The 20,419-nt window shown below is 46.1% G+C and overlaps 1 protein-coding gene across 4 annotated transcripts in view; it reads left to right on the forward strand.

Annotated features, from left to right (window-relative positions):
* LOC138569359 (uncharacterized) overlaps positions 1-20,419 on the forward strand; it is a 1,262,132-nt gene that overhangs the window by 347,952 nt on the left and 893,761 nt on the right. For all 4 annotated transcript variants that reach the window (XM_069647272.1, XM_069647275.1, XM_069647274.1 and 1 more), the window contains 4 exons: positions 2,848-3,032; positions 9,978-10,133; positions 18,850-18,980; positions 19,787-19,917. In XM_069647272.1, coding sequence (XP_069503373.1) covers positions 2,848-3,032; positions 9,978-10,133; positions 18,850-18,980; positions 19,787-19,917 — 603 coding nt within the window. The remainder of the gene's footprint in view (positions 1-2,847; positions 3,033-9,977; positions 10,134-18,849; positions 18,981-19,786; positions 19,918-20,419) is intronic.

Below are 20,419 nucleotides of genomic sequence, written 5' to 3' on the forward strand. Positions count from 1 at the left end.
CGTCAAGATATCATCAACCAATGCTTCTAGCACACACGGCTGGTGTGTATGACATGGAGACGGCACTTGGGGCACTGTGTGTGTCGGGGACATGCACACTGTGGACTGTACACCAATAAAGCACACATACGCAATGAACAATGTCCACACATTTGATTTGTGAAAAAGGAAAATGTGTATTTCAAATGTGAATTGTTGTGACACACCCACTCCCCCCTCCCGCCTCCCCCTGAACACCCCAACACACCCACTCCCTCCTCCCCCGTCCCCCCTGAACACCCCAACACACCCACTCCCCCCTCCCCCCTGAAAACCCCAACACACCCTGTGACTAAGTGGCTAATGTTGCATGATAACGGTGGGCAGCCGCTATTGCAAGCCCCCTCTCCCGGCCCCCGGGGCACCCCTGCCTGTGCTGCACAGGTTCCTCCCCGATCGGCGGATGGGGCTGCTTTGGGTGGAACTGGCAGCGGAGGAGGTCCCTGCCTGCTCATGTGCACACATGTCCTTTGAGGAGGACTGTATTTGAGCTCTCAGGGTCTCAGTGCTCCGCTCCATTTCAGCCCTCAGGGTCTCAGTACATTGTTCCATAGCTGCCCTTGCCCCCCCACATTCTGCAGCATGCTCATTCATAAGTGAGGAGAGTTGTTGCTGGCGCGTGATTATCTCCTCCAGGGAAGGTTGGCTCTGCTGGCCCATGCCTTTTGCAGATGGTGTTACGAAGGGGCTGCTCCCCTCCTGCTGATTTTCGACAGGGCATGGGGTGGATGGCCAGTCCTCATCTTCTTAATGCCCCTGTGTGGGATCCTCATGGGGGCTGCTCTGGGACAGACAGGGGGAATGATGGTGATCAGTGGGGGGTCCGACATCGGGCTCCTCTGTGTCACTTTCAGAGCATGCTGCAATGGCAGCAGTTTCGCCTATGGTACTGCTTCCTGCAGAACCTGTGTCTTCTGTGGCGAACATTGTGGGGATGTGTGGTGCTGCTGCTGCTGCCATGCTGCCTGCTGTGGTGCCTGTCAGTGGCCCGGTCTGTGTACTGGCAACGGATTTCGGCTGCTGCGGTGTCTTGATCACTCCAGCTGAGGTGGAGGGTGTTGGCACAGTGGTCTTGGCCCTCTTGGCTGGTATTGTGGCAGGGGTGTCCTCATCCTCACGGTTGGAATTTGAGCCTGTGGTGGAGCAAAGGAGAGAGAGTGTTATTGATGGGTCTGCGGACATTGGAATCGCAATGACTGACATCATTTTGGTTACTAGATGCAGCACATTTGAGGCAGGGGCATGCAGGTTGTCTCCTTTTTGTGTGGCTTTAGCATGGAGGTATGTGGGTGCCTGCAGTTAGGGTGTGCATACTACATGTGTACAGGGTGGAGGTCGGATGTGGCTGTGGGCAGTCTCCTGCTGATGTGTTGCATTTACACTCTAGGGCAACATTGTGCTACACATGAATGGACTTCAGTGACTATTGCATGGCTTGATTTGAGGCACCTACCTGCATCGCCTGATGTCGGTGCTCCTCTCTCCATCCCTCCTACCCCTTCTATGCTCTCCATGCCGATTGTGGAGGCACAGATTTCCTCCCATGGCTGGAGTTTGATTGGGGAATCCGATCCTCCCCCGGTTGCCAGGCCCAGGTTGCGGTTTGCGGAGAGGATGCTCCTGACGCGGAGCCTCAGGTCGTCCCACCGCTTTCGACACTGCTGTGCGTTGCGTGGTACGGTTCCCACCGCACTGACCCGCTGTGCCACCAGGGCCCATATGGCCTTCTTCTTGGCAATTGCTGGCCTGGTCATTTGTGTGGAGAAGACCACCGCCGCATTCTCCTGGAGGGTCTCCGCCAGCATAGTGAGTTCCTCCCGAGTGAAGCGGCCCTGCCGCTGCCGATCGCAGGCTTTTTTGACAGCTTTTGGCATTTTGTAGTGGGAAAATGGGTGGGTAATGGGTTTTGACAGGTCGAGTGGTTGGGGAGGATGGCAATGGATTGTGTTTTTAAAGATGGCCGCCGTGCTCTTTCCCGTTCCTGTGCGCTGACTCTACTTCCGGTTCTGCTTATTTACAGTGACTGCTAATTACGGTGACCGCTTATTATGGTCGCCGCTGTGATGGATGGCGGTAGTGCACCTTGCGCGGCGTACGATGCCGGTAGGGGCCGTTTTGGGGTCTTTTACGGCATGGCGTAGTTTACATTACCGACATGGCGTAATGCTCGTGCGCGATGGGTCGGAATGTGCCGGACTTTACGGCATCGCACCAGGGCGTAAACGTTAATTACGCCATGGCGGTAATGTTGAAAACTTACCGCCAGGGTCGTAATGAGGCCCACTGTCCTAACTGTAGCTTGTTTCCCTTCATAGCATTTACTCTATACATGTTCTTTATGAATTTCCGACCCTTTGGTTACCAACATACAAGCATGTACAGTAATTTCTCTAACTCATTGATTTTCTGTGCGGTACTGTGAATTGCAAAATATGTATTCTGACATAGCCACTCTCTCTCCACTGGACAGCATTTTATCACTGAAAACCTAATTAATTAAATGGCATTAACAGCAAAGTCTGAGAAAAACCCATTGGAAAGAATTTGTTATAGATATTTGTAGGTTTGTTTTTGATATGCTGGGTGCTGCAATGTTTCACATTGTAAACTGACTATTTTACCTCCCTGCTGTATGCTCTGTTCATCAGGTAACCTCAAATAATGAGATGTGTTGCTGTGACGTCATTTGTTAGCAAGCCAAGGCTTGCAACCTCTTAGAAGCCCAGAGAATTTGTTTGACACATGCATCCTGATAAGTACACGTTATCATTTATGAAAAACTTCAATAAAACATAATTATGTTCTCAGGCTGCACAGCTGGAATCATCACAACAAGCTCCATTCAGGCAGCTGACTTCATCCTGACATATAGCGATGCTGCCCAATTTGACCTCTGCTTGGATAATGCAACCTTATTGGCAAACCTGGCGGCGTTGGCTGCTTTGCCTTTACCTGATGGACATCTTGCCGTCTTGAAAGTTAAGCTGGATAAGGTAAGGCTTGGATTCTGCGACTGCATGTCCACTGGTCGTGGTGATAGCTTCTCTTTCTGCTTCTGACATCTTCAATGAAAGACGTCATGGAAGGCTGCTCTACCTGTCTTAAGTATGTATGGTGCAAGATACTGGGTAAGTCCTATTCCTGTGTCTTTGATGTGTTTAGTTTACGTTTAGTGATTTTGTATAGCTTTCTGAACCCTGAGGGCATCATGGCACTGAAGCAGAATATCGGCCATGTCTAAAAATGTTGTATACTTCAGAAAAATCCATGTCTTTAGGTCTGTCCTAAAAGGCATTGGGTCATGCACAGAACGTATATCTTCAGAGGGAGAGATTTCCATATGGTGGTAGCAAAGAGGGAAAAGGACGATCTGTATTAATTCTCTCCTATGTTCTGTTATTGTGTTTTATACTGTGCTCCAACGCTATTTGTATAGCCTCTTGGTGCCCTTCAACTGCTGGGGTTATTGCCCACTTTTGGTGAATTGCAATTTCAACAAATTTCTATTAATTGCATTTTCCCTGCTTTTTATACCACACAAAAATAGATGGTAAGTTTGAGTAAGGCATTTAGGGAGGGCAGGGTGATGGGTGGAAGGGGAAAGTGTGGCAGAGGGGGGTCTACCTCTGCTTCCTTTTGTTAAAAAAAGCAGTCAAATCGACCAAAAGAAATCTGGCAACATTGCTGTTTGCCACAAAAGTGCAAAGTCGGCAACAAAAGTGCAAAGAATGTTTATAGAATGCTTTAAGGCAAAACGGGGGCAGGTGGGGGCAGGCAGACTGATTTTGTGCCGGATAAAAAAACTGTGCAAGACCACTTAAAGGGATAGTTCACTCCAAAATGTTATTGGCTAAAAAGATGGCCCATAATCAAAAATATATATAAAAAATATTTTTAAACAAAGTTCCTATCTAAAGTTTTGAGCAAATGAGGCTCAAACTCGAAAATTTCAAGCACTAGAAGGCATCCATTTCGTGAAATGGATGAGCCTCCTTTGCTTCTGTTAAGCTCTGCCCTTGCGGCACTAATGAAGCAAAAGCCAGCCAGCTGTAATAAACAAAAGCTACCGGTGGGTGGCTTTTGCTTCATTATTGCCGGAGAGCAGAGAATGCAGGCAGGCTGCATGTGGGTAAGTGCTTATTTATTTTGTTTTCTTAACAAATTACTGCAATTATAAATACAACTTGGTAGTATTTATGATCGCCATGGTTTTCTTTCTAAGTTTCCCGGGCTCCCCTGAGCTGGAGGAGCCTGGGAAACTTACCACTGCAATTATAAATACAACCGCATTGTATTTATGACTGCAGCGGCTTTCGCTTTGAGTCTCCCAGGCTCCCCTAACACGGGGGAGCCCGGGAGTCTCAAAGCGAAAGAAGCGGCATTTATAAATACAACCTTGTTCCCCAGGTTCCTCCGGCCCGGGGGAGCCTGGGAAACTTAAAAGGGAAACCACGGCAACTATAAATACAAGCGTTGTATTTATGATTGCTGTAGTTTTCTTTCTAAGTTTCCCAGGTACCCCTGGGCCAGGGAGCACAGGAGACTCAAAACTGAAGCCACCGCAATCATAAATTTTGTTATATTATAAATGACGTGGTTTTCTTTCTAAGTTTCCCAAGCTCCCCCGGCTCGGAGGAGCCTGGGAAACTTAGAAAGAAAACTACGGCATTTATAATATGACTGCAGCGGCTTTCGATTTGAGTCTCCTGGGTTCCCCGGGGTCACAGCCCACTAATGAGGCCTTACCATAAGATATGCAGTTTATTTCAGAAAAACAATAATATTTTATTGATATCTAAAGTAATGACAAAAAAGTCGTTCCTGATTACTTTTAAGGCCACCATTAACAAAAATGTTATTGTTTTTCCTGAAAGAAACTGCATATTTTAGGGTAACGCCTCATTAGTGGGCTGTGACCCCGGGGAGCCCAGGAGACTCAAAGCTAAGGCCACCACAATCATAAATACAATGTTGTTGTATTTATAAATGCTGTGGTTTTCTTTCTAAGTTTCCCAAGCTCCCCCGGCTCGGAGGAGCCTGGGAAACTTAGAAAGAAAACTACGGCATTTATAAATACAACAATGTTGTATTTATGACTGCAGCGTGAGGATTTTGGAAGAGAAGAAGTTAGCAAAGTCCGAAGGAGAAAGTGTGGAATTGGATGAGGGATCAGGAGTAGGAGGAGAGAGAAGACAGGAGAGAGTTTGAAAAATCCGACGAGGGTGGGATGCTTGGGACTGGAGAAGGTTAGAGTAGTAGGAGGATTTGGCCGCTGCAAGACAAGAGTTGTAAAGTACGTGGTAAGAGAAGTAAGAGGTTTGATTAGAAAGCGAGGGAGTTTTGAGCCAGAGTCTCTCTAACTGCCGGAGAAGGTGCCGCATAGAGCACAGATGGGAAGTAAGCCAGGGTTGAGAAGGCTTCCGAGTAGGACGGAAGAGAGAAAGGGGGTAAAGTTGATCTAGGGCAGTGGAGATAGAGGAGGAAAGGGAAGAGAGAGCATCATCCACAGAGAGTAAAGCAAAGTCTTGGAGAGATGGAAGAGAAGATGAGAAGATGAGCAGGTGTCGGAAAAGAGGGTAGCGTCAAAGTCACGAAGGTCACGACGTTAGTAGATTGGAGGGGAGGGATTAGTAGTAGTGGAGTGTGAGAGAGGAGAAAGCGAGAATGAGAGTGAGGCATGGTCTGAGAGATAAACAGGAAGAGAAGAGACAGGGGAAGAGGGATAGGAAGAATTGAAGATGAGGTCAAGAGTGGAGCCAGAGGAGTGAGTAGGAGATGAGGGAAGGGGGGGGAGAGAAGGTAGGAGTCAAGGATGGAGAGGAGGGGAGAAGATTGTGTGTTTATACTATTTCTCTGTCGTCCTACTCTCCCTCCTTCCCAACTGGTTGAGATCACCCAAATTGACAGGTGGAACAGAGAGGCTGACTCTAAAAGACACACCACCACTTCAAAAAAATGATTTGTATGGATCGGGGCTCATGCACCTGTGCTCCACCACTCAATGGTCCACTCCGTCTACCTGCACTTCACAAAGTGCCACACCTCAGTTCCTGTTTTTTTCCACGAACCAGGTGGTTCGGCATTTTCTACTGCTACACAACACCTTTTTTTCTGGGCATACGCTTTTTCCTTTCCACCTCCCCTCTCCCAGATGGGTCTTACCCAAATTCCATGAGTTATCATCTAAAATGTTTAATATCTGTCTTTCCAGCTTTGCCGCCCTATGTTGCATGCCAGACAAAACTGGCTTTAAGTAGTGCATTGTTTGCATACGATATTTCTTGGTCACTGATCCACACCATTCATAGGTCCTCTGCTTGGGGAACTTTCCTCTGGTGAGTAGGTGTGCCATGGCCAATGGTATTTGCCACAGGTCCCTGCAGAGAATGCTCCCCTCCGTGTTCCAGATTGGACTGGCAATGGATGGAAGTTTGTCAGACAAAACAAGGTCACCAAAGGAACACAGGACTAAAGTATCTTCTATGGTATGTGCACCAGAGTCTTTTGTTGGTACCAGGGTGAGAATCGTACCCCCAGTTTCACCTGCCATGTACTGCTCATAGGGTCATTCTTCATGACAACTCTATTTTCAAGCACCCCTTGATGGGTAATTATATTACCTCGTAATAGGAAACCTTCAGTTCCTCTTGCATGCAAAGCACTGGTACTTCAGTAATGAATGATTTGGTCACACCGGACTTAGCAGACACAGTGGGCCTCATTCTGAGTTAGGTGGTAGGGGTTACCGGGCACCGGTAAGGAGAGCGGTGCCGGTTATCCCCTACACCCCAATTTCGAGGTCCCTTAGCGGGAACCGTAAGGGATGTGTGGTCGGACTACACGTCCCTTACGGGTTCCGCTAAGGGACCAGGGCGGAAATAACGGGCTTGCCATTCGCAAGCCCGTTATTTGCGCCCTCCCCATTCCCATTCAGCCCTATGGGGGCTCAAATGGGAATGGGGAATGGTTTGTTCAATGGGGACTTACTGGTCCCTCCAGGGTCGGAATGGACCGTTAAGTCCCCATTGAACAACACCGGAGGCGGTATCGGTATGTGAGGCAGCCATGGAGCTAATTGCTCCATGGCTACCACCATACTCGGAATGAGGGCCAGTATCTAAAAGGAGCTTTGCAGACCAGGTACCGCCCCGAACAAATGCACAAGGCTTGAGGGTCAATAAAACGGCCAATAAATCCCATTATCTTTCACATTTAATAGTGTTGGATAACATTGAGAAAGTGTTTTCTAGTAACAGAAAACTCTTGGTGTTAGTGCCGACAGGTACCAACGAAGTTATAAAATAATGTAAAACTGGTACACAGCAAGAGCCTGGTACCCAGCTTGGTCCGCAGGATGGCAAAGCAGAAGTGAAAATTGGAACAGCACAGAAAAAAGGGAGAGGAAACCTCTTTCTCTTCTGATGCAACAGAGTCTGAAACCGAGGTCATTCTAATTTGCAATTTGCAGGATTTTGACCCTTGTAATCACTACATATCACCTCCAGATAAGCCCTTTAGTACACTGTTGAGGTCTAATAACCCAATGTTTTCTCCTCATTTTTCTCCTGAAGCCTCAAGACACATCCAGGTCAGGAGACTACATCTCAATGACCTCCTCCTCTATTTTTAACCAACATGCAAGTTAATAATCTGTAGTGGTAGCTACACAACTTGCTCCAGTTGATGGTCCAAATATAATTGATTCCACCACTTCTCCTATCCAGATAGAGTTGCCTACTCCTTAGCCTGAACCATCCAATCACCAACTCTGTGCTGAAAACCCTATCTCATACTCCTTTCTCGATATTTTAGTGCAAAAGATGAAAGTGAGAATCTCTGTACATGGCGATGACAATTACTGTCCCACCTCCAGTGGTAGACACTCCTCCAGTGGAGCCAAGAGGAGGTTGCCTAAAGCGGCAGATGAACCAATCTCTTCTCCTGAGATTGATCGCAGGATGGTTGCCAAAGCTTTGCAAGCATAAGCACTGCTTCCCTCCGATAAGCCGCAGATAACAGGATGGTGCATGAAACTTCCCCCCTAACACTTTGTCCCTTTTTAGGGATAGAAATATGGTTTATTGAGCATGTCATTTCTTTATGACCCAAACCCCACTACAAATTCTTAGTCTAAGAACTTGGATCTGAAATATAACCTCAAAAGTTGATCCGTCTACAATGATATATCATCTATTAGCATAATTAGGAACTAAAGGGAAAGTACCTGCTTCTTGTACGTCTTTTGCTCTGGACAAAAAGACTAAGGCTTGGGAGAATCATGGATTCAGATAAGACATACTAATGGTTTGCACAGGTTTTTAGCTCCTTAATTGACAAACCGTAGAGGGATTTGCTAAATAAATGATGCAGATTGATGAGTATATCTTTTGGATTAGCTAAGGAAGAGAAGCAGCACTGCAATAGCTGCAGGCAAATGAAGAAATGAGAGTCATGGCTGCTAAGGCAGTCAATCATGGCGTATGCATACACAAACACATGTAGCTTTCAGCAACATCTTAAAATCAGGACATTCGAGATGCCGAAATACCACCAATCAGATTTACTGTTACCACCACTTGGTCCAGTGGAATAACCGCCAGATCACAAGTGGTGTTAGGTGGTGTTAGTACCCATTTTTTGGAGTCTATAGGACTCCATGGGGATTTTGGCATAGTTACCGCTAATTGTAATTTTTGACGATTTGGCCTTTTTTTGGCAGTATAATGAATGAATTACCTCCAGCATTCTGGTGGAAGATTTTCCTCGACCGTACCTCCAAACGCATAGATAGGGGGTGCAGTAATATGGTGGTAATGCAGTGGCAACTCTCTGTTTTGTATGCATTATTATCTTAATGCTTCCTCTGCAAAGCATACTCCATTTGGCCAAGCTGATTGCTTGATGTCCGGCTCTTCCACCCATATCTATTGGTAATTTATCTCCTTGGTCCATACACAGCCAGTTGTGAAGGAGGGAGAGCAGAATGGTAAAGACATGAAACATTACTTTAATGGCGATACAGGTTCTCTACGTCCTTTGAAACACCTACCCTAACATCCCCTAAAGCATATGCTGTGCATCAATTTCCTCCTTAACAGGGCGGAAAGCATACAGAAGGGGGTGTGATGGTTGGTGATGTGCAGCTAGATGGAGTGGGGTCAGCTTGCAGTGGGACACACACACGTGACCCAGCTCTATGAAAGTTAACTGTCACTGTGCTTTTCGAGACAGTTTTCCCAGCATGCCTGCAAACGCAGTTGATCACGAGTTGTGATTCATAAACACCATATAGGGCCTTTTTCGGATTTGTGCTACTATTTTTATCGAACTCCATGATTTGAGGGTGTGAACTATGTTATACCAATCCTAGTTGAAGAAGCTTCTAATAAGGAGTGCAATGTGGTGAAAAATGTGTTTTTTCGGTTTTAGCATGATTGACCTAAAAACATTTGACCTAAAACATTTGATCGCATTTTGTTGACCTTTTTTTGGTCAAATCTAATTAATATATATATATATATATATATATATGGTAAGGGTATAGATTAGGTTAAGGAGAAGTGGGGAGGTTGCAGGGGGACTCCCCATACATTTTGGACTGAAAAAAGGTGAAATGCATTTGATCAAATGTGATTAGGTCAAATGTTTTAGCTCAAATAGACCAAACAGTTTTTTCTGGCATGTTGAGATACAAGTTAAAAAAACATTGTAAATGCTTCAAATCAAATCTAATGGACAAAAAAAGCCGCCTGGTATCTGAGAGGATTCATGTTTCTCCAGTATACATGCTGGATAGACTGGTTGCTTAGATGTGTCATTTTGTCTTGTAGGGTGTTTTCTAACTTTACCGGTCAAAGAGCGCTCACAGAAATGTTGCAGATGCTACACAAAAAAAGGTAGAATGCAACTTTTTAAATGTAAATTCCTGTCTCTTTCAGATCTTTCCACAAGGGATACCGGAGGACAGCCTTAAATTGATTGGGGCCCCACTGCAGAGGCTGTACAGCAACACTGAGATAAGCAAGTGGAACATCACTAGTGAGGACACCCTCGCGATACTCATGGCTGGTGATCCTGCATGGAACGCATCTCAGGTACCGGTGACGATGGACGCAGTTCTAAGATGTCGCCTCGCATTTCATTTACATTTTTAAATCTTGTTTATTGATCGAATATTTTATTGTTAATTCAATTACGTTTCTGTAATGGGTAGTTTGTCATTGAATCTGAAACATGTTTGCGTTCCCCATAGAGGTAGTTCTGTGGACAGATATCCTGCCATATTCCCTGACACCCGCCCTCTTTTTCTATTCTTTCCCGCACACTCCGCTCCGCTATCTATGACGTACTATGCCACTCCCTCTCTCCCTGTCTCTAACTCTTCCTTCTGATTCTCAACCGCGCTGGTAGTAATACAACGTATTTTAGTTTGTGCTCACAAATCAACATCTTCACGTCGTTAAGAATCCCCGCATTTAAATTCCCACACTTTATTAAGGATATAACGAGAGAGGGGTTTTCTATTGTACATGATGTTTCTATGTTCTCTTTAAGCCAAAAGTAAGTAGAGTTTATCTTTATGACAGTATCAGTATTATCACCCATGGAGGTGACCGCAATGCTAAGTGCTGTATCAACCACCAATCAAGCAAGGTCTCATGCCTTCTGGCAAGTGGGATGGAGCAAACTCTTCAAGAAACTACCCCATGCTCCCATTCACCACCCACTGCGTAAGCCCCAGTAGGCGATCATCATTGCAGTGTGAACCTTCCTCCAAATCAGTGTGTTTCAGCTGAATTCTTACATTTCTCCTTTGAGCACGCTGGAGTCACGACTAGCTGTGCCAATGGTATCTCTTACTGTGGACACTTTCTGCTCAACCTAACCCTCCGTCTCCCGGAGTTTAAGACCTAAGCTCATTTTCCTGACCCTCAAACATTTTAGCCTGTGGAAATCATGGAGGTCAAAAACTAGCCACTGAAAGTTAAACAGTGGCCTTATTTGGAGAGGAAAACCACTTTCATTGACTTCAGTGGTCCATCTACTTATATCCTGTCACCTTTATGTTATCCAAAGAAGTAACCTTCATCTGATATATATCATTTGTTAAATGGCCACTCAGAGGCAACCAAAACAGCCATCTTGTTGTTAGATACAGACATAGGCCCTCATTCCGAGCATGGAGGTAGTCATGGCGCTATTTGCGCCATGACTACCTCCCATGCCGGTACTGACTCCGACTTGGTTCAATGGAGATTTACCGGTGTAGTCTGACCTTTGCGGGACCGGTAAGCCCCCATTGAAAAATCCATTCCCCATTCCCATTTGAGCCCCCATAGGGCTCAATGAGAATGGGGAAGTAGCTAATAACGGTACTGTAATTTCTGGTAACGTTATTAGCTCTGAAGTCCCTTAACGGGTCCCGTCCATAACGCCTGGTCAGACCAGGCGTTAAATGAGGGACCCGCTAAGAGACCTCGGAATAGGGCGCAAAGGGTTTACCGGCAGCAGTGTCCTTACCGGTGCCGTTAATCCCTTTGCGCCCAACTCGGAATGAGGCCCAGTGACAACTTCAGAGCAGCCAAGTTCCTGAAGCTGATTTTGAGAGCGAGTAAAGCTGGAAATGCCTCTAGCTTCATCCCTTCTTCTGTAGTCCAAAATTTGTGTATTGGAAGAACAATGACGGAAGGACCTGTTACTTTTAACACCCATTTCATGCCTGTGTCCTGAATCACTGGTAGGTGAATGGATAAAGGATGCAACATTAACTCTCGCTTAACCACAGTCTATAAGGCAAGAGCGAAACCTAACACAACAGACACTCTGAGGTGCATAGTGCAGCCCATAGCGGGCTGGCGGGCTTAATCTATCTTTTCCTTGTTTTAAGTTTGGTAAATAATTGCACAGAATCCTGAACTGCCAATGAACAGATCTTCTTACTCATCTTGCCCAAGCAGGCTCTTTGTGCTAGATACTTGCAGCCAAAGATAACCCTCCTTCAGCAGAAACTGCTTGGTAGCACTAGGATTCTGAATATTACATCCGAGTTAAGAGAACACATGCTGTACTCCTTTCACTCGCTTCCCCACTTGATCCCTTCTTCTCTATCCCTCTCTTGTCTCGTCTCTTCCCTTCTACCACCCTTCTCTTCCCTCCCGCCGATGGTCACACTCTCTCTCTCTCTCTCCCTCTCTCTCTCTCTCTCCCTCTCTCTCTCTCTCTCTCGCTTTGCTTCCCTTTTCCCATTACACACTCTCTCTATTCCCTTCCCCCCTCTCTCTGTCTCTCCCTCTGATGGTCCCACACTTTCTCTCTTCCCTTCTTCGCACTCTTCCCTTCTCCCCTCTCTCTACTTGGCTCTATTCTCCAATCCTATCTCCTCTCCTTCCTTCTCCTCTCTGCTTCTCTCTCTCTCTCTCCCTATCTCTCTCCCTCTCTCTCCTTTATCTCACCTCCATGTCCCCAAAACTCGCTCACACTCTCACTATCCTGCTAGACTCACTCTTGCAGGCACTCGCTCATTCACTTTCTTATTCTCAATGTCTGGTACCACTCTCTGTCACTACCAACACCTGAGCTGTAACACTCTCCTGCACCAGCACAAGCTCCTTAGCACTCCACTCCACCATCTGTCCTCGGCCTGGTGACGGGTCATTTGGTCCACCTCTACGACACATGATCTCACCAGAACACCTTTCACCCTGTCTTCCCTTTACTTTTTTTATGCACCCCTCCCTTGCTGTGTCGGTGCACACTTCCTCCTTCCATTGGTCCGCCATCTCATCTGACACTAAATGCCAATCTGTGAATGCTCATTCCTATGGGGATGGGTCTTTACAAGGCAAGTCTCCATAAATCCCTCTTGACCGCACCCCATTTTCTCAGCTGGATTCGACTTTGTCTTTGGGGTCCAAGTGGTTTGGTGTTCATGGATGCGATCTCCCTTCACCCCGGTGAGTAATTCTGGGTCGGTAATTGAATGCGGGTGTATTTGAATTTGAGCTGGGACCGCTGGTTTCTCTCTGCATTCCTGTACAGACTTTGGTGGTTGCTAGGCATGCAGGTAGTAGAGGTTCTGTAAGAAAACAAATAGAACTCAGGCCAGTATCAAATCGGTAAGGCATCTGGTAATGGAATATAATACCAGGGGTATCAACCACGCACATGGAGGGGGAAGAGACTGGGGCCCTCCCAACTCCATCAATAAACTGCTGAGGCAGGGCTGGCACTGGTAAAAACCCTGGTAGTCCTCCTGTACCAGGTGGGTGGGGGGGCGTTCCTGTTCCCCCCAGACAGGGTCAAGTCTCTGGCCCATCACACAAGCAGTGTAAGTTAGATCAACTACTTGGAAAAAGCAGTCTAAATAAGAAATGACTAACTTGGGGCAGATAAAGCATGTTCTGTGTATTCCAGTGACCGGTGTAGCTTGCATAGATCTTGCCTGGAAACCACAAAGTTAAAGTATAACCAGGGAACTGGTTTCTGGATACCACTTGGTATGTTGAAAAGCATGAATATCCGCAGTGTTATGGTGGATTCAGTGTTATTTATTCAAGAGAAGACACATAGGGCCTCATTACGAGTTTGGAGGCAGCCATGGAGGTATTAGCTCCGTGGCTGCCTCCAAACCGAGCTCCATTACCGGGTTCCTGCAATGAGGAATAACCGGGTCATTCCGACATAGGAGGACCCGGTAATTCCTCCTTGCAGGAACCATTCCCCATTCCCATTTGAGCACCCATAGGGCTCAATGGGAATGGGGAGGGAGGTAACAACGGGCACATTACAAGTGTCCTGTTGTTACCTCCCTCTTCCCCTCGCGGGACCTGGAAAAGACATCTGGTTTTACCAGACCTCTGATCCGGGTCCCGCAAAGGGAACCTCGTAATCAGCCCTGACGGAATGAAGGGTGACGGTACCGTACCGGCCCCCTTCATTCCGTCAGCGCAAGTCTCGTAATGAGGCCCATAGTCTTTGTTGTGGTTAGCCAATACATGTTTCGACCTTTGGGGTCTTTATCAAAGCTATGTTGTAGGAAAATGTGGCTTGGATCTCCAGGGTTAAGGGTCCTGTTTAGGTTGTGTGAGCTCCTGTATTCCAGTATTCCGTTGTTGAAGGGCCTGTTAGGCTGTGGGATCTCTGTCCGTCCATATTTGGTGTCCATTTTCAACATACCAAGAACTAGGATCAGTCCTTGAGGAAGTCAAATCTTGGTGCATTTATCAAATGTCGTAGGCTAACTCACTGTATGCATCTGAAGAAGTGCATGCTGCTCATGCAACCATGCTTGTTGTGCATTTAGAAGTACTGAGCAATTGCCCATAGTGTCAACAAGAGGGGTGCACCAGGTTGCCTTGCTCACTAATGCATGTCTGTTATTGAACAAAAAGGTGGAAGGAGTAAGTTTGCGTGGACAGTGGACAGTCGGAGTGTGATGATGCTGTTTGTTTGGCTGGCATCTACCCCCTGTGCCTTAGAAGGTGAAGCAGTTTGTAGAGTCTGATCTTGGCATGACAATGGCGGCATTGTGCTGGTCTATTTGTCAACAGTGAGCACACAAGTAAGAGCAGAGATCCAGTATGTCAGACTGTTATTACCAGAGCGGTACCGATCTGCCCTAGGCTAGAAGTGACTGACACTGGATTCTGCATGCAGTGTTCCTGAAATCACTTCCATACCAGTCCAGCCAGGAACAATGTCTTCATTGCTCCCATCTTCCAAGCATTGCCTAGAAGCATGTGTTGCCCCTGTCCTGCATCACCAGAACCTCTGTCCTCAGTGTTTCGGTCGACATTGACAGTGGGCAGGACTGCATCATGGCCACTGTCTTGGCAGGTTGCCTCACTGCAGCGCCTGCTATGCTTTCAGCAGCTGCATGGATGAGCTGTTCCGGTTCAGGCACTCATTGCCCTACACATACAAAGACACACACACAACACATCGCTCAATTCTCAACAAAACATGTCTTTTATCCACTTACTCCTAAGCACTATCTCTCATTCCCATATAATAACAAGCATAACACTGACAGTCATCTCTAACCCTACCTAGGATCACCAGCTCCGCACATAACTCCATATCTCCAAACTGATTAATGCTTCCTTTGCCTCTGGCACCGTCCCAGCCAATCTCAAACAATCATGGGTGCTCCCGCTTCTCAAAAAGCAAACTCTAGACGCTCTTATCGCTACCAATCATCGCCCTATCACAACGGTACCATTCTTACTTAAAATTCTCGATAAAATTGCATATCTGCAGATCCAAAAACATCTCCAACAGCACAAACTCCTAGGGGTCCGACAATCAGGATTCCGACCACTACACAGGACGGAAACGGCACTGATAGATCTGAAGACTCAGATCGATGAGATGAGGGATCAAGGGAGAACAGCACTACTGCTGTTACTTGATCTCTCAGCTGCATTCGACCTGGTCGATCATAAAGTCCTCTGTAGGCACCTTGACACAGCAGCCCATTTCTCTGCAGGCGCTGTCAAGTGGATAGAATATTTTCTGAGTGATAGAACTAGTAGAGTATTCTCACCTTCTGCAGCTGCGGATCCCACCCCTATCTTATGTGGGGTCCCTCAGGGTTCCTGCGTGTCCCCCAATCTGTACAACATATTCACCAAGCCACTGTTCAACGATCTGGACTTTCTGGGTGTCACCTACACTAATTATGCAGATGAAACTCAGATTCTCCTCCCTCTTTCTGGGGATCATGGCTAGGACCTGGCGTTGGTGAATAGAATCTATCTCATCATTCAGGCATGGATGGCCACTCACAGCCTATGCCTGAAAGAGGACAATACAGAGTTGTTAATCCTCGGCTCCCCCTCCAACATTTCCAAACTAGGTCATGAATATGCAGCCTTTCTCATTGACGGCAACAACATCACTGTCTCCAAAGAGGTAAAAACACTTGGTTTCTACCTCGATGCAACAATGTCCTTCAACAAACAAATAAATTCCTTGGCCTCTACCACAGCTTACACTAGTAAGCTGATTAGAGCAGGTAGGCCCTTCCTTTCTAATGACAGTTGCCTCATACTGGCTAGAGCACTAATCCTATCAAGACTAGAGTACTGTAATGCCCTTTACAGTAGTGCCAATAAAACCATTATCCAAAAACTTCAAATATTACAGAACAATGCCATTAGAGCTGCACTAGGCATCAACAAAAGAGTGCACATCTCTGCAACTAGACGACATCACAAATGGTTATCTACCCATAACAAAATACAGCTAAAAATTGCCTCCCTGACACACAAAGCACTACACAATGTCGCACTGAGTTACCTAATTGACAGAATATCCAGAAGAACCTCCAGAAGACCCTCTAGAACTCTAGCACCTAGATTTAAATCCTCTAAGATTGGCGGCAATAGCTTCCCTGTGAAGGCCGCCAAACTTCGGAACTCCCTGCCTCATCAGTTGAGAGCTGACCTGCCCTACTCTTTCTTTAGAAAGATCCTCATCACTCACCTTAATCTGACTGAGAATTAGTCTCTTCGGATTCCTAGGTAAGTCAGCATGACCTGCTGACTGATTGTAAATCTGTATATCATTGCATACCAAGATGTAAATAACTCTGCCTCTCTATATTATTTGACTTGTATACTGTATCTGTATCATTTGCCTGTGTATTGCGACTACTCATATATGGCCTGTACATTATGTAACTTTTGTAAGATTTGCATATCCTTGCTGCGCCCTGCTACTCCTGGGTCTGGTGCGCCTTATAAATGCAATAAACAAACAAACAAACAAACATACCTTTGATGTTCAGGACACACCTCTGCCAGGTTTCCCACCCCTCTCACACTTCTGTTTTCCCAGCTTCTCTTTTCCAGCAGTTACACCCAGTGTTTGCGCTACTCCCAAAATGAGCAGAATGCAGACATGTTGTAGGCTCTGGAGGAAAGAACTAGCTGCCTACTCTTAGAAAATGGAGTCATGGTCAGCATAGCTTCATGAAGCGATGCTAATCAACGGGGGGTGGGTTGGGTTTGTTGGCACCAGCAATGTGAGTTTCTGTGTGTGTGCACATGTGTTTTCAAGGGTTTTCCTTTTAGTAAGGATTGTGTTGTGTGGCCTGTTTGTGGGGTTGTTATGAGTACGTGGGTTGCTGTGGCTGTGACTTTTTCTATCGTGGGTGACTAATTGATTTAGGGCTTGACCCTACAACCTTAATGTCACAGTCAATGGAAGATGCTTTGTTTGTGGGGGGACTTTGTCTGGTGTCCAAGTGTTTTCTGGCTCTGTGTTTGGCGGGGGACAGTGAGTGTCATGGTGTGCATGTGGTGGGTCTGTGTGTCAGAAGGCTGTGGGTTGTGGGTCAGTGTGTTCAGTGTATGTGTGCCTTGAAGTGTGTTGGTCTGAGCGTGTTAGTTTGTGTCGAGGGGTCTATATGTGTGTGTGTGTTTCTGTGCTCAAGGAGTCTGTTGGTTTATGTGTAAAGCTGTGTGTAGGCAGGAGCTTCTGTATGTGTGGGGTGTGGGGAATGGCCAACATGAGCCTGTGGAGGGGTCTGCATGTGTGAGGTGTCTTTGTGTAGAGGCTTCTGATGGGCAATGTCTGTGTCTGTGAAGAAGTGTCTCTCTGCATTTGTTAATGTGTGTGAGAGCCTCTGGAGGTGGGGCTGTTTGGTGGTCACTGTTGCTATATCTTTTCAATGGTGGTAATAGTTGAATATAGTTAATTCTGTGAGATATGCCTTTATTGCTAGCCCTGCCTCATTTGCTCATTAAGTTAACCTGCCTCACGTGTGCATTGTTTCTAAACATGCCTGATATAGAGATTTTTAAATTATGTGAAATATAGTCAATGGGCCTTATTATGAGTCCGGCTGGAGCTGTGCTGGTAAAAACCGCACGGCTGCCGCCGGAGTCATTTTTTTCTGGCACCTGGAAATGGGGAATTACCAGGGCATTACAGCCCCGGCGGTCCCGGTAATTCCCCATTGCCAGGCACCGGGGAAAATTACTCCCCGTTCCCATTCGAGTCCCATTGAACTCAATGGGAATGGGGAGAATGGTAGCACCAACATCATTCAAAATGGTGCCGGTGCTACGGTCAGGTCTGTAAGCAGGTGCTGTTCCGCCCACCAGGTCAGACCTGGCGGGCGGAATGGCACCCGCTCGCAGAACTTGGAGTATGCCAGTCCGGTAACAACGGACCAGCATACTCATAATGAGGCCCAATGTATCTAATTGTGTGTGATAGAGTTACATGTTCATATCCTCCAGTGAGGTTGATACAGTATTTGAGAGTGCTCTAATATTGTCATGTCACAAAACATACATTTTGCATACAGAAGGTGGGGCCAGTAGGGGAATGTTTTCCCCGGCCAAGTTAGTAGGGGCATGATTGTGAGGGTGTGGAGCACTTGTGCCCTATGGCTCGTAATGCATCGGGTATGGAGCCAATACAATTATCTCTTGCTTCGGGCAGCAAACCTCCTTCCATCAGCCCTATCCTTTGAGATCATGTGATACTTTCTATGGTGGCATTGATCTCATAGTCAGGGTTTGTCACCTGACTCCTCTCCAGTAACATGTCACTTTTCTGTATAGTTACTTCACACTGGGAAAGGCCAGTGCATCCCATAGCCTAATGGTTGTAGTCCTCAGCAAACAGGACTTATGATTTCTAGCCCTCCTAGGAGTTCATGGGTGAGTGTGATTATGTCTGTATTCCACCATTTAGAGAAAAAACCATCTATAGTCACTTTTACATGAGCCTTACCCTGCAGTTATAGCCAATCTGTTATACTCCTCAAGTTAGTAATATTTCAATTTTGATTTACAGGCTAAACAAATTCTAACACATTATCTACTTGTGAACGCATTTACTGGAAAGGCTCTCACTAATACTGGTGGACAGTATCTATGCAGCTTGGATGCATCTCAGATACAGAATATTTCAGCTGATGCTCTAAAGTAAGTATCTTTCTGAAGCATTGTGTGCTTCTTCTATGACCTATGAAACCTAGCAACAAGTGTTTTAAGCTTATTTCGGTGTGATTTATAGCTGGCAATCAGCATGTTGTTTTTTGTTAATCAAATTAGGATTAGAGGGCAACCCCTAACCTCAGTGGCCTCCTATACCTTAAGTTTCAATAGTTCAGCCAGGGTTCTTGGAAGGCAGGCATGAATATGTGAGAGAAAAATGTGTCTAAATAACCTGAGTGTTGTAAAGCTTTGTTCCATGGCTTTGCCCAACACATCCATGATTATATCCACTATCCATCTTGAGCATTTCCTGGTCTGAAGTGGTAAGCCTAGTTGGCAACTCATTTTCAATCAGAGTTAAAATTGGGGTCAAACTCCATGCCCCAACTTTGGCAGTTCCAGCTCATCAAAGTTCCAGTAATGACCACAGGAATCTTCTGTACTATCTCATCTGCAATAAAGCAGAGGTAGTAATTGCAACCGGAGGAAGTGAAACAGGGCAATTATATTTATATACTTTCTCGACCTTTGCCATTTCTATGGACTACTGCTGTTCCAGCCTGTGCCCGTTAGACTAGCATCACCAGTGTTGTGGACTCTTGTCCGATGGGAAATTGCTTGAGATGATTGGCACTTGTGTAGGCCTGAGAACAGTCATCCAGTAGTAGGTGCATTGCGAGGCTTGGCCCGCATTGGCTTGTACTAGTGACATCAGAAGCAGAAGGAAATGCTGTAACCTTCAGATTGTACCATACAGTAACTACTTATCTTTCATTTTTCCTTTTTATTCATAGGGATACAGGGTCGTTAATTATTTCTTCATGCACCCAAGACAAGAAAGACATATTTTATGCCACTGCGAAGTCAGCTTTCGCCTACCTACTCAACACTTCTGCTTACTACCCTTCAATTCAGTCTTACCTGGGTAGGTATTAGCTACAGCATCGAAGAAAATGAAAAAAGTCATTGATCAGCTGGAATAAGCCAGCTTTGAAACGTTCTTCAAACTACTGTTAGTCATGACACAGAACCCATGACAAAACAGCTCTGAAACAGTGTGGGAAAATAGGGAGTACATGTGTGTTTATTGAGTGTCAAAGGTAAGGCTGTGCTAGTCGTAGATACCAGCTGATGATCCGGAAGCTCGCGACTTTCATTGCCTTTGATGCTATTCTGTCCCCTAACATGACTCAGAAAATTAGGGGGTCTACATCCAATGACACCAGTGACTCCAGGTATCACTGTGCATAGGGGAATGTGCAAGTCTTAATAGAGATGTAGAGGACCTTTAAGCCTTTTGGTCAGTTCTTAGCAGTCTGGAAGAAATATTGTGTTCATTTGTACTGACGCCTGAATGCCTCACACAAAGGAATCATTGCAAAGTGTGGCGTGTGTTTGCATCACAGGTCAGACGTAATGGCCTCCAA

This window comes from Ambystoma mexicanum, chromosome 2q (genome assembly GCF_040938575.1).
Source record: "Ambystoma mexicanum isolate Mex_15411 chromosome 2q, UKY_AmexF1_1, whole genome shotgun sequence".
NCBI lineage: Eukaryota > Metazoa > Chordata > Amphibia > Caudata > Ambystomatidae > Ambystoma > Ambystoma mexicanum.